This window comes from Urocitellus parryii, chromosome 4 (genome assembly GCF_045843805.1).
Source record: "Urocitellus parryii isolate mUroPar1 chromosome 4, mUroPar1.hap1, whole genome shotgun sequence".
NCBI classification, from domain to species: Eukaryota; Metazoa; Chordata; class Mammalia; order Rodentia; family Sciuridae; genus Urocitellus; species Urocitellus parryii.
Window position 1 is genome coordinate 112,565,794 of NC_135534.1, and position 12,793 is coordinate 112,578,586.

Consider the following 12,793-nt stretch of genomic DNA (forward strand, 5'->3'; position numbering starts at 1 on the left):
AGCACGCCAGCGAGCCATTAAGATGATGAGGATTCCTTATTGGCTGACTGCTGTATCTAGATGAGGTTAATTGAGTCAGGCAGTGTGTAATTAGTTAAGTATATATACCTCTGCTCTACGGCAGAGAAGCGGCTCCTGCTACCTTAGGTGCCCGCTACTTTGAGTTCTCGCTCAATTCCCACTGAGTTCACTCGCAATAAAGTAGTTCCCATTTCAACCTTCAAGTTGCTTGTCGCCTCCGGATTACTTTGCCCAGCCGGACTACGGCAGTGTACTACCATGCCCAGTACTTGACTTCCATTTTTTACTTGCTCTATGACCTTGATCAGGTCTGTGAACTCTAGAGCTGATTTCCCCCTCATAAAGTGGAGAGAGCATTACTTATCTAAGGTGAAAGTGACCACTTTTGTATTATAAAGCACAGGGCCTGACAGGTGGACGTCAGCAGAGGTAGAGGGACCTTGATTAAAGATATGGGGGTCATGAGTCCCAGTTCTGATCTGCCTTTTGCTACTTGTACCAGCCCCTCCGAGTTCAGCTTTTCTCCTGTGTGAAGTGAAATAATAATGCCTATTACCTAAATGCCTAAAGAATTCAATGAGGATACACATCAAGTACTTCAGCAGAGTACTCTTCCCACTCTAAGTGTTCAAAGTTAGCCAAAAGCTGTTGGCATCCATTAGGGGTGGCAACCGTTATTCTTAGGTCAGAGCGGTCTTGTAGACTTCTGTGCAGGATTCTCTGGATGGATGAGTAGGGAGTCAGACTTGAGTTCAATAGAAAGATCTTCCCAAACATCTGAGCAAAGGGCTGTGCACTGAATGATGGTAATACTCAGAGCCAAGTGCCTGCCTTCTTCAAGATGGCACACATAGAACATGACAGTGAACCCGCGAGGCTGCTTACAACTGAAGACCAGCCAGGAGACTCTCACCATCCCACACCCCACCAAGACATGCTCAGGCTGAGGCCATCACTGTCTCTGCACATCTGTATCTTATTTGGGGTATGCTGGTATAAAGGGCTCCTAAACTATGCAAGAGGTTGGCTTCAGGGACCTTTAGGGCTATTTTGATATTTCATTAGCAGGGTTTGGTGGAGGATCTTGCATCTAGGCTGGTCCTTAAGGATGGCTAGATATTTATTTATTTATGTGTGTGTGCGTGCACTCACGCATGTGCACATGCACTTGCACACCATGGATTGAAACCAAAAGCACTTTTCCACTGAGCTACAACCCCCACCATTTTTATTTTTATTTTGAGACAGAGTCTTGCTGTTGTCCAGGCTGGCCTCAACATGTACTTCCTTTTAGGTGTTCTGATCATAAAATCTTCTTATTCTCACCCTTGGAACTTGGCAACCTGCATGGCCCCTTGTCATGGCCAGGACAGAGTTCCCCCCAGAGGCTGCTCAGGCATCTACACTGGGAGCCTGGAGTCAGGCCAGCGGGGTTCTTGGCTGCAACCATCTCTTGGTGCCAGAGATTCATTAGGCCTCTAATTCCTGCCTGTGACATGAGACTGTTTTCTCCCACCTGCCCTTCATTGAAGGGATGTAGAGAGAAGCTGCCCTCTGACTCCCCAGGGAGGATGGCAGAGTGCCGGAGGCATAGCCACAGTCCCAGGATGTGTGCCACGTTGGCAGTGAGTCTGCAGGGAAGAAGGAAGCTTGGTGCATCTCCATCTAAGACTGGGCCTTGCTGACAGCAGGTTGGATGGGCAAGCCGAGAAGGGAGGGAGTGTGAGAGGCCCCCAGGCAGCACTGAGTCCCGGGACTCCCCATGGGAGTCTGCAGCTCTCAGAGATTTCACCTGAAAATGCCATGGGAGATTTACATCCTCACAGCATCCCCAAAAAAATCTGAGACCCAGGTTGGGAAAAAATGCACTATCACATGTGCAGAGGACCTGGAGCAGCCCTGGAGCATGCAGGAAATAAAGCCCAAGAGCACAGTGATATGAACATAGAGGGGGCTGCTGGGAGGCCCTGCCATCTGCCAGGAGACAACTTGAGGCTTGTTCAGACATAGAGCCATGTGCATCCAGCCAAATATTTATTTATCTATTTATTTTTTAACAAACACTCATAAGGTATGCCAGGCACTGTCCTAAGTACTTTTCAAATACTATTAACTCTCATAATCCCTATAACAACCTTGAGGTAGCTGGAAGATTTCCCTTTGCAGAAGAGGAAACTTGCCCATGATCTTGAGCTGGTGAGAGGCAGGACCAGGATTTAAACCCAGGCCATCTGGGTGTGGAGTCCCTGTTCCCACCTACTTCTCACAGCGCTCTCTTCATAACCCTCCAGAGAGGCAGCCAGTGGGCCTGGATGGACTCTTAGTACCCCGTCCTCCCCCACCACAGATGTGCAACCTGCCTCTAGGTGGAATTCCTGGGGAGTCTGAATCACTGATGTCCCCATCCACCCACCTTCACAACTGCAGGCACACTCAGAGGAAAGGTGAGAAGTAGCAACTAGCCCCAAGCCACCACGATTGTTCCAAGTTAACAAATAAGCATTGGACACTTACCATGGGCCAGGCATTCTCAGAACTGATGGTCGGGGTGGGCATTCAAAAAGAAAGACATGGTCCCTTTTCTCAAAAAAGACAAAGAAGACTTGCAGCCTATTATTTGGTGTGACCGACAACTCAATAGTTACTGTTACAGTGTGAGGAATCCTACATAGGAGGGCTTAGAGCTCCAAAAGTGGCATCCAGATAGCTTAACTTAAGCAGGGGTGAAGGCGGGGGAGTTAAGAAGAACCAGTCTTGCTGCAGTGTGAAAAATGGATTGAAATGGAAACCAGAGGAAGAGAGAATTGTTTTGAGATGGCAGGAGGGTGAAGAATGGAGGGCAGTAGATTTTCACGATAGAAAAGTATACAGCAATGAAGATGAACATCTACAGTTCATGGGTCAATGATTCCATTAATATAAACCCTAGGAAAAACTAACCTATCATGTGGAAGGATATAACATAGATAGTAAAACTATACAGTAAGAAAGTAATTGCCATAAAAGTCATGGTACCTTTGGGGAGAATATTTTTGGGGAGCTAATTCAGGAGTAGAAGGGGGCTCCTGGGATGCTGGTAGAATCTTATCTTTTGACCTGAGGGGTTGTTACATGGGTATTTGCTTTGCAAATACATGAAACTATACATTGAAGTCTTTGTACTTTTCTGGCTGTGCACAATCTCAAGGGGGATGGGGTAAAATAAAAATATGAGAGAAAATAAAAGAATGGAAGGTCTAAACCCAGGTAACTATAGTAGAAGGAGAAATTCTATGGGTGAATAATTATGCTTTTCTTTCTTCTAAAAGGTTTGCTTTTTCCATTTTAGCATCTTAGAACTCAGAATGCATCCCAAATCATTGGCGTCCTGGATGTGATGACTTGTGGCCATCTCAGAGCCCCTCCCCCAGCTGGCTGCCCTTCTCTAGATGGTCTCAAGCCCCTCATTAGCAGAGCCATGCTCAAAGAGTGATGGCACACAGCAGCCTGTGGCCCCCACAGGAGCAGTGGACCCAGAGCAGAGCTGGCGGTGGCAGGCCATGGGAGCAGGAGGTTCCCTGTTCTGAATCAGATTCCAAGCCCTGCTCCAGCAGTAACACAGGGGCTACTGATACCCACAGGCTACTGCTTCCTATGTACCATGCCCCTTGGTGACCTGGCCAGCCTTGTGGTGGTACTTGCATGGACTAGGATGTGGAAGGCCAACCTCAGGGTGGGTGTTGATGAAAAATGTAGCCAGAGACCTAGGAACCAGCACAAGCTAAGCTCACTTCTGACCAGACTCAGGAAAAACTCACTCTTCAAACTGAAAACTGTTCTCAGCGTCATTTGAGCCCAGATGAGACTCAGGTTTTAGAGCTATAGAGGGAGGTGTCACAGAAATCTGGGAAGGAATTTAGGTTAGATTGCAGAGGAACTTCCTAGTGGCGACCATGGTGCATTGAAACACCTACTTGATATAAATACTACATTTCTCTGCTCTGGAGACCTTAAATATTCAACTAGATGGTGTCGGGGAGGCTTCGGTACATTGCACAGAGTGAATCAATAGAATGTATGCACTCTGTGTCATCTCATTCAGTCATCCCTCAAGTCCAGAGATGCACATTATTTTGCTATTTCCGAGTTAAGCTGAGAAAGCTAAGTTTGGAAGACATAAAGCAACAAATAGCCAGAAGGTGGGGGCAGGTCTTGAACCCGTCTCCAAAGACTCTTTACTGCCAAGTGGCACTGCCCAGCCATGGTAGTCTTCAGGTTGGCCCTAGAAGGATCTGGAGTTTTCTAGTATGTTCTGTACCTCTTTTCCAAGGACAAATCACTTGCTTACAGAGAACTGCTACCTGGGTCCTTCCCATCCATCTCCAAAGGAGTTCCTCCAACTAATGATCAGAGAGCAGCTACCATGGCTTAATGGCTTACCATGATCTCATTTCATTCCTCTTCCCATTCTTGGCCCCAGACTTTTCCAATTGTGCTAAAAGTAGCACTGACCCAATCACAGTCTGTCCCAGGGCCAGGACTATTTTGACTCTGTCCTCAGGAATCATGTGGTCTGAGGTGCGTATGAGCTGGACTGCTCCCATCAGCACTCAGAAGTGGAGCCAGGAATGTTCTGGCCGACACACCTGTTCCCAAAGCTGGGCTAAATGCTGCTACTCACCCACAGCCTCCACCACGTGCCTCCTGAAATGCTGGATCCAGGAGGGAGAGGGAGAGGAGACTGTTCTAGGGGATAGTAAGAGGTTTATACCCTTATCCATAAGAATAACTAGCCAGTCTTTGGTGGCACTGCCTCTTACAGCTCTCTGTGAGACAGGTGTATGTTAACTTGTGTGTGACATCCACTCAATGGGGAAAGCACCAGAAGCCTCCTTAGAGACAGCAAACATCATCCATCCTTCCAGGGAAGGCTTGGGGACTTCCCCCTTTGGGTTCCTTTAACAATAGAAGGGATTGTCAACTGACTGGTTTAAGTCCCAGTACAAGCCTCCTGCCTGGAATACTGCCCCGCTCCTCTACTTGAATGGTTTGGCCACTCTTCAAAGTCCAATTCAGGTCTCACCTCTCTGGACCAGTCCAACCTACCTTTTTTTTTTTTTTTTGTAACCACCCAAGGAGTATTTAGCATGAACGACAGTTAATAATAGAGATGTCTCCCCACCCCTTTTCCCTTCCCATCTAAGTTGTGTGCCCTTCTGGCACCTAAGGTGCAGCAGATATCCAACCTGTCTGAGTTGTTGACCCAGCTTGATCATCAAGGCCAGGCGAGCTTTGCTCAGGAAACAAGTCTACATCTCCTTCTTATGTTCACTGGCGCATGTGTTAATACCCCATTGCTGAACATGACCTCTCTGCCCATCACTCATCTGGACACTGGAGAGACAATGTCTAATGAGACCTGGTCTTGCCTGAGAGCAACTCATGGGCTCCTGGGAGAGAATACATTACCTGTAGGGTGCTTGGTGCACTGATTCAGAGCAGCGGTGACTGGCTCTGCATCAGGGAGTTGGGAAAGGAGGCTTTGACCTGTGAGAGATTTTTCTGGAAGCTCAGAAAAGCTTGCAGTGGAAAGGCGGAAAAGCGTTCCAGTGAGGGTTCTGCGTGTACATGGCGTGAAAGCCCAAAAGTCACTACTGTATTTTTGTCCTACGGTCAGCATTTGTGTCTTCAGGATCTGTATCCATGGATTCAATGAACTATGAATTGAAAATATTTGAAAAAAACTGTGTCCATACTGAGCATGTACAGATTTTTTTCCTTGTCATTATTCCCTAAACAATATGGTGTTAACAACTATTTATGTAGCATTGTATAAGGTTTTGTAAGTAATCCAGAGATGGTTTAAAGTAAATGGGAGAATGTGTACAAATTCTGAGCAAATATTCTATCATTTTATATTAGGGACTTGAGCATTTCCATGAATTTTGGTACTTGTGGGAGTCTTGGAACCAATCCCTGTAGATAATGAAAGGGGACACTTTTATTCACAGATCTGATGGCCATGGATAGGGAAGCTGCTTCATTCCTTCCCAAAGATAGGAAGGTTGGAAACGCACGGAGCTGGGGGTAGAACATGAGCACCCCTCGGTCCCTGAATGTCAAAACTCCCAGAATCCCTGCTTCCCTACCCTGTGGGACCTGAAGTCTCTCCTCCCAGCCTACCTCTCTCCTTCCCAATTAGCATGAAATTGGCTTCCTTAACACTGATGTGCTTTACTTCTTGTTAGCATCTTAATATTGCATGAATCACAAGTCGCAGCTGCCCTGGTGTGGCAGTCAGGGTCAGAGGTGTGAATTAAAACAACACATGATCCCAATTGCTTCAAGCAGGGGATTCGAGGCCAACTGAAGAGGTTGCTTTCCTTTGTCACTGATAATAAGAGTACTTCCAAGCTGTTGATGTCAAACTCTTTGAGAGCTTGTTTGGAGGTTCTAGCAGGGGAGCACAGCTACTTGTATACCCTTGACCGAAGAATGGTCCTCCTCTGTGGGGGAAGGTAAATCCTCTTCAACCAAGCGTGCAGCTTCAGGAGAGACGCACATGGAGCTGTGAAGGAGGAAGGGGACACCCACCTAGACAGCCAGATCAGCCAAATCAAACCTGGCAATCAGTGGGGTGACAGATGTCGCAGGCAGATCGCCCTCACATCCTCAAACTCTTTCCTTAGAGAGCTTTAGACACTTTCCCCACATCACCCCATAATATAGTATGAAGAGCTACCTTTTATCAAGTGCTTTACAAGTATCATTTCACTTAGCCTTTAGGTGACTTTATGCTGTATGGTTGTGTGACTTGCTGGAGATCTCACAGCTAGTCATAAGGGAACCAGGTTGTAAGTCCCAATCTTGAGGACTTCAGAAAACCCTAGTACCACTTTCTATTACCAGCCCAATTTAAAGGAATGCTATGGTTTGCGGATGCTGGATGGCTTGGTCCTCTGCTCCAAAAGCCCCCAGGTCACTCCTAGTTCCAGACCAAAACTCTCACCCATTTGGATACTTATGATGCCTACTGGTGCCAGGCACAGTGCTGAGACCCAGAGACACATAGCTTTCGTCATCTGTGGCTCACCACCAAGTGGGCTCAGGACTATTCTCCCTCCCATTATTTAATATGACCCAGTCTTTCCCTATCACTCTGGCCACCACCTGTTTATCCTTCCTCCAAGCTTCTCTACTGCAAATTTCCCAAATCACAGCAACTATTGCTATGTTTTTGCTCTCCTTCACTCAGCAGTCATTTATATGTGCAAGATGCTGGGGACACACTAGTAAGTATACTTTCCATCCTCAAGAAGTACAATCTAAGAGAAGGAACAAACATATAGTCAATGCATGGACTGGAGTGTGCCAAGACTATGCAAGACACCTGTGCCACTTGCCACCTCCACAAGACAGTGACTCAGTTTTACAAAGTGACATTCTAAAGAAGACCAGGCCACAATCAGAAGAACTGAGTCAGTGGTATCTACCATTTGAGTGACAGTGCAGGAGTCATTCCATTTCTGCATCTGCAAAATGGGAATACCAAGGGCTGGGGTTGTGACTCAGTGGTAGAACACTAGCCTAGCACGTGCTAGGCCCTGGGTTTGATCCTCAGCACCACATTAAAAATAAATAAATAAATTAAGGTGTTGTGTCCAGCTACAACTAAAAAAAAATTGGGAATACCAGTACCTAACCTGTCTAGCTGACAGTTTGAATGAAAGGCTTGCCTAAAAGAAATTAAGCACATGAAAGCATTTCACAGGCTATAGAGTCCTAAGCCAATAGTGTTAGCAATATGTTTATCTTCTAAGAATGCCTAGCATAAGTAGGCATAATAGATATTCAGTAAATATCAGCTAGTTTAAACTGAATCGGTTCATTCACCCAGCTTACCACCTTTTGTGGGCTTTTATGGGCATTGTAAATCCCAGCACTGAGAATGCCTGCTTGTCTGCTGAATCAAGTGACAAGGATGTGAAGGTGCCTCAGAAGTTATCAGTATTGCACTGATTCCTGCTGCCCGTTGAGGGGCTGAGGCTCAGGTGGTTCTGAATGTGGAGCCTTAGGCATGGCTTAGCCTCTGGCCAAATCCTAGGCCTGCTCACTGTCTTTGGGGAAATAAACTTTCCCCTGTTTGGGCTTCCAAACAACGGGCCCAAGACTGTGTCCAAGACTTAGGCATGGTCTCTAGGGAACCTGGCCCCCAGGTGCCCACCCCTCATTAGCCCTTCACCTCTCATTTCAGCACCCCTACCCCACGGAGGATGAGAAGAGGCAGATCGCAGCCCAGACAAACCTCACCCTCCTGCAAGTAAACAACTGGTGAGTTAGCATCACCTGCCCAAAGCCTCCGGGACCTGGGGCCACATGCTTGGCAAGGGAAAAGAGATAGAAAGCCCAGACCTGCCTCAGTCTCAGCCCGGCTGCCAGGCCAGTCCTCCTCCCATTGGAACTAAATGCAGAGAGCCAGAATCAACACCAGTACCCATGGCTTCATCTGCAGCTTCTCAGCGCCCTCTGCTGGGAAATTGTGCCAGGCTCATCCCTGGAAGCTCCTTGTTGAATAGAAAACCCAATCACACCTGAGCATCCAGCCCCACTGACTGCTGAGACAGACATCTATATAGATAGGAGGTGCAGCCCGTGGTCATCTGATCACCACCTGTGTGTGAACTGAAACTAAAACATTCTGCAACATTAGGAATGGCAAGGAGGAGGGAGAGTCTCCATTTTGATGCCACAGGGATCTTGGCTTTCGCCTTCTCTGTATCTGCCTGAGCTGGATGGGAATGGACTTTATTGTTGGGGCCCTGATATAAGCCCTCAGCTCTCTGGGGAAAAGTCAGAAGTTGCTACCTATGGCTACAGCTCTGTTCTCCTTTGTTCAATCCTGGTGGATTCCCTGTCCCCCAATTTTTCAATTGGTGCATTAGAGTTGTGCATAATAATGAGATTTGTTATTAAAATACGGACATGCATACAATACATGATATAACATAATTTGGTTCATATCACTCCCCAGCATTCCCCCCCTCCCTCCCCATCTCCCATCCCTTGGACCCTTTCCTCTACTGATCTCCCTTTGATTTTCATGAGAAAATCCTCCTCAGGCTTTCTTCCCATATTGCTTCTTGGTTGCCGAGCCCCAGGTGATTTTAAGAATTCCTCAACATGTGGAGCTCTTCTCTCTGCTGGGCCTTTACCCCTTAGATCAAAACCCCATCTGTTCTATCTAATTGTATCTGGGAGCAGCATTGCCCTCTCTGCCCCACACCAAACATCACCTACTAACCAGCTTTCCATCTTTACCTCTGGGCAGGTTCATCAATGCCCGGAGGCGCATCCTGCAGCCCATGCTTGATGCCAGTAACCCAGACCCTGCCCCCAAAGCCAAGAAGATCAAGTCTCAGCACCGGCCCACCCAAAGATTCTGGCCCAACTCCATTGCTGCGGGAGTGCTGCAGCAGCAGGGTGGTGCCCCAGGAACAAACCCTGATGGTAAGAACTGGGGCTAAGGGTACCCTAGGTAGGGGCAGGTTGGGGCTCCTGGAAAGCAAAGATTCGAGGACTGTCTCCTTACCTAGGCCCCTACTGTTGCTCTATCACAATGATTAGCCCTCCTTGATCTCCTTCAAAGCCTTAAAGGAAAGGATGCTTTTGCACCTTTTTTTTGTCTTGAGGCTTGGACCCAGGAACACTTTACCTCTGAGCTACATTGAGCTACATCCCCAGTCCTTTTTTAATTTTTTGAGACAGGGTCTCGCTAAGTAGCTGAGACTCACTAAGTTGGAGACTGACCTCAGTCTTGTGATCCTCCTGCTTCAGCCTCCTGAGTCACGGGGCTTAAAGGCATGTGCTACCACACCTTGCTTCGGGCACACATTTTAACAAGCTCAAAGTGATCTCACAAAGATGTGTGGGAGTCAGTGGTCATCTGAGTCAGTGACAGCTCAGCAGAGCTCTCTCTTCACTCCCACACACCTCCCCAAGTTCCTCAACACAGTCTGTGTCTGTGTGGATCCCCAAGACCAAGGCCATCTATAAATACCAAGGCAGGCAGCTGGCTTGTGAACAGAGGCCAGGAGAAGTTTTGTTTTCCCAGCTTCTCCATCACACCCTCCATACACACTCTTGTAATTGCCAGTCGCCGAGTGCATAATGAATAATTCAATCAGCTAGACATTTTAGAACTTGGCATGTGAAGATAGCTCTGCGTGGGCAGTGGGTTGGAGGTGTGCGTGTGTGCACGCAAGCCTTAGTGCATACATGCATGTATATTGTTGTGGGCTCTTATGAGCTATAGTATAAAGAAACTGATTTTAGGCTAGACCAATCTGGAAGACAATCCCAACTCTCATTGCTGACTGTGTCATTTTGAGCTAATGATTTAACTCTCTGAGGCTCATTTCCCCCTCTTTAGAGTGGGGACGATAATACCTGCCTTACAGAACTGTTAGAAAGCCCAAAGTTCTTAACATATTAACATAGAAGATGCTGAGTAAATAGTAAGCTGCAAATGTTTCTGCCTAGAATGAGGTAGGGAGTAGCTGAAGTGAGTGGATGGGGGACTTCTGACCAAGTAATGATCTAGCCAAAGGTTGGGTACCCTTAGAAACAAGTAGCTCACCAGGCATTGTGTCACACACCTCTAATCCCAGTGTCTAGAAGACTGAGCAGGAGGATCACAAGTTCAAGACCAGCCTCAGCAACTTAGCAAGACCTTGTCTCAAAATAAAATACAAAGGACTGGGAGATGTATCTTAGTGGTAGAGTGCTTGACTAGCATGCACAAAGCCCTGGGTTCCATCTCCAGTACCTCCCACCCTCAAGGAGAGAAATAAGAAGCTCACACCCCATGAGCCAGTCTAGTCAGCCCTGTTCAATACTGAAGTTACTGGGCCTGAATAACAGCCTCTGTGAAGTCATGACCCTTGCCCTGTCTCATGCAGGTTCCATCAATTTGGACAACCTGCAGTCCCTGTCCTCAGACAATGCCACCATGGCCATGCAGCAGGCTATGATGGCTGCACATGATGACTCATTGGATGGGACAGAAGAAGAGGATGAGGACGAGATGGAGGAGGAGGAGGAAGAAGAGGAGCTGGAGGAGGAGGCCGATGAGCTGCAGACAACGAATGTCAGCGACCTGGGCTTGGAACACAGTGACTCCCTGGAGTAGCCAGGCAGCCCAGAAGCGCTGATCACCAAGCAGGAAAGGAGTGTTGTCAGGAGGGCTTCAGGGTGGGGGGCAGGAGGCATAGGCAGGGAGCACAAAGGAAGTTGGGCCCCAGCTTCCCCACATCAGTAGCTTGAAGAAATGCAGAGGAGACACCCTGCTTCTTCCCAACCACCAAGCTTCAATCAGCACCCCGGCCCCCTTCCCTGGAACCACGGAGGACTCCGTTTGGTGGGGCCGGTGAAGCAGTCTGTGTGGAAAGACAGGAGTGAGATCTGGACTCACCCAAACCCTGAGGACAGATGGCACCCACGGGTCCCCCACAGAAGGACTTGAGTTGTTTATAAGCCCCACACTGTGAGAGGGATCAATGCTGTTTGCAGAGTGGGCCTTTTTCAGGGGACAGACTTGGGAGGGAAGGGAGAGACAAAAGAGGGTTGGGATCTATCCCCAAAAGTATCTCAACTGCTTTGAGAGACATTCGAAGGCAGGAGGAAGCCCAAAAGCATAACCAATGGCTGGAGGAGTGGTAGGGCCTAAGGCAAAACATCCTGCAGATCAGAGCGAGACCTGGACTCCCTCTGAGGCTCCACCTCATCCCTCTAGGTCCCTTTCTCTGGATATAGCAACCGCGGACTTGGGAGAGAGGGGTGGAGCCAGCAGAGCCTCCTTCTCTCTCTCCTGAAAACAAATTATCAGCTAGTGGGCTCAACCTGTAAGAGATTAAGAGGAGCCCCTCTATCTGGGTTGGCTCCAGGAGCTGAGGAGGTGGCGGAACCTGCACTGGAAGCCATATTGAGGTGACTTTGAAGACCACAGCTGTCCCTAGGTGTGTCACAGAACACAGCTCATGTAACAACAGGACAATGGTGTCTTACCCTAGATGGTCCTATCCTCAGATGGAGCTCCTCAGACATTACAGCCCCTCCGTAGACCTACAGAGAGGGTGGAATGGAGCCAAAGTGGCTTGGATTCTTCCCACCTTGCAGGTCCACAAGGCTGTCCTTCTGCTCCTAGGCTGGCACCATTAGTCTCCAGCCTCCCTGATTAGTTCTATCCATCAGAGAAGGCAGAAGGAACATTGGAAAGAAACATCAGTCCAGTGAGAAGCCAGGCTTTGGAGAAGGTGCTACATCCCTTTTTCCATCGATATCCAAAATGGCGGGTTAGTGGGGAATGGCACCCCAAAGACTGTGGTGGTGCCTAATTCCACCCTCCTCGGTGTTCTGCACACCACCATTGTACACAGCACTGGAGGAACAGGGGCTTCTGGGAGGAGAAGGCTTTCCACTGTCTGCCCTAACACACATGCTCCCAGCCCAACTTCCAGGCCCTCACAGTTGGCATCCTCCTCCTGTTCCCTCCTAAACCATGACTGTGAATGACAGGACTGATCACACGTGTGTTTTCCATTGGATTTAATTTAATGGACGTGCAGTTTCATTTGTAAATTGTGCATTAGCCATCTCCTTCAGTGGCAGGATGTGAGCGGCTACCTGGCTCAACTGGAGGGGACCCTCAGGGCCCTCTGGGGCTTCCCCTCCCCTACCTGGTTGGGGTGGAGCAAAAGAATAGTCGCTTTCCTGAGGTCTCCCTGAAATGAATGTA

The 12,793-nt window shown here is 48.2% G+C and overlaps 1 protein-coding gene across 6 annotated transcripts in view; it reads left to right on the plus strand.

Annotated features, from left to right (window-relative positions):
- Nucleotides 1–12,793, plus strand: part of Pknox2 (PBX/knotted 1 homeobox 2) — a 268,938-nt gene extending 256,145 nt beyond the window's left edge. For all 6 annotated transcript variants that reach the window (XM_026404555.2, XM_077796969.1, XM_026404558.2 and 3 more), the window contains 3 exons: nt 8,255–8,331; nt 9,329–9,507; nt 10,959–12,793. In XM_026404555.2, coding sequence (XP_026260340.1) covers nt 8,255–8,331; nt 9,329–9,507; nt 10,959–11,188 — 486 coding nt within the window. In that variant the 3' untranslated portion in view covers nt 11,189–12,793. The remainder of the gene's footprint in view (nt 1–8,254; nt 8,332–9,328; nt 9,508–10,958) is intronic.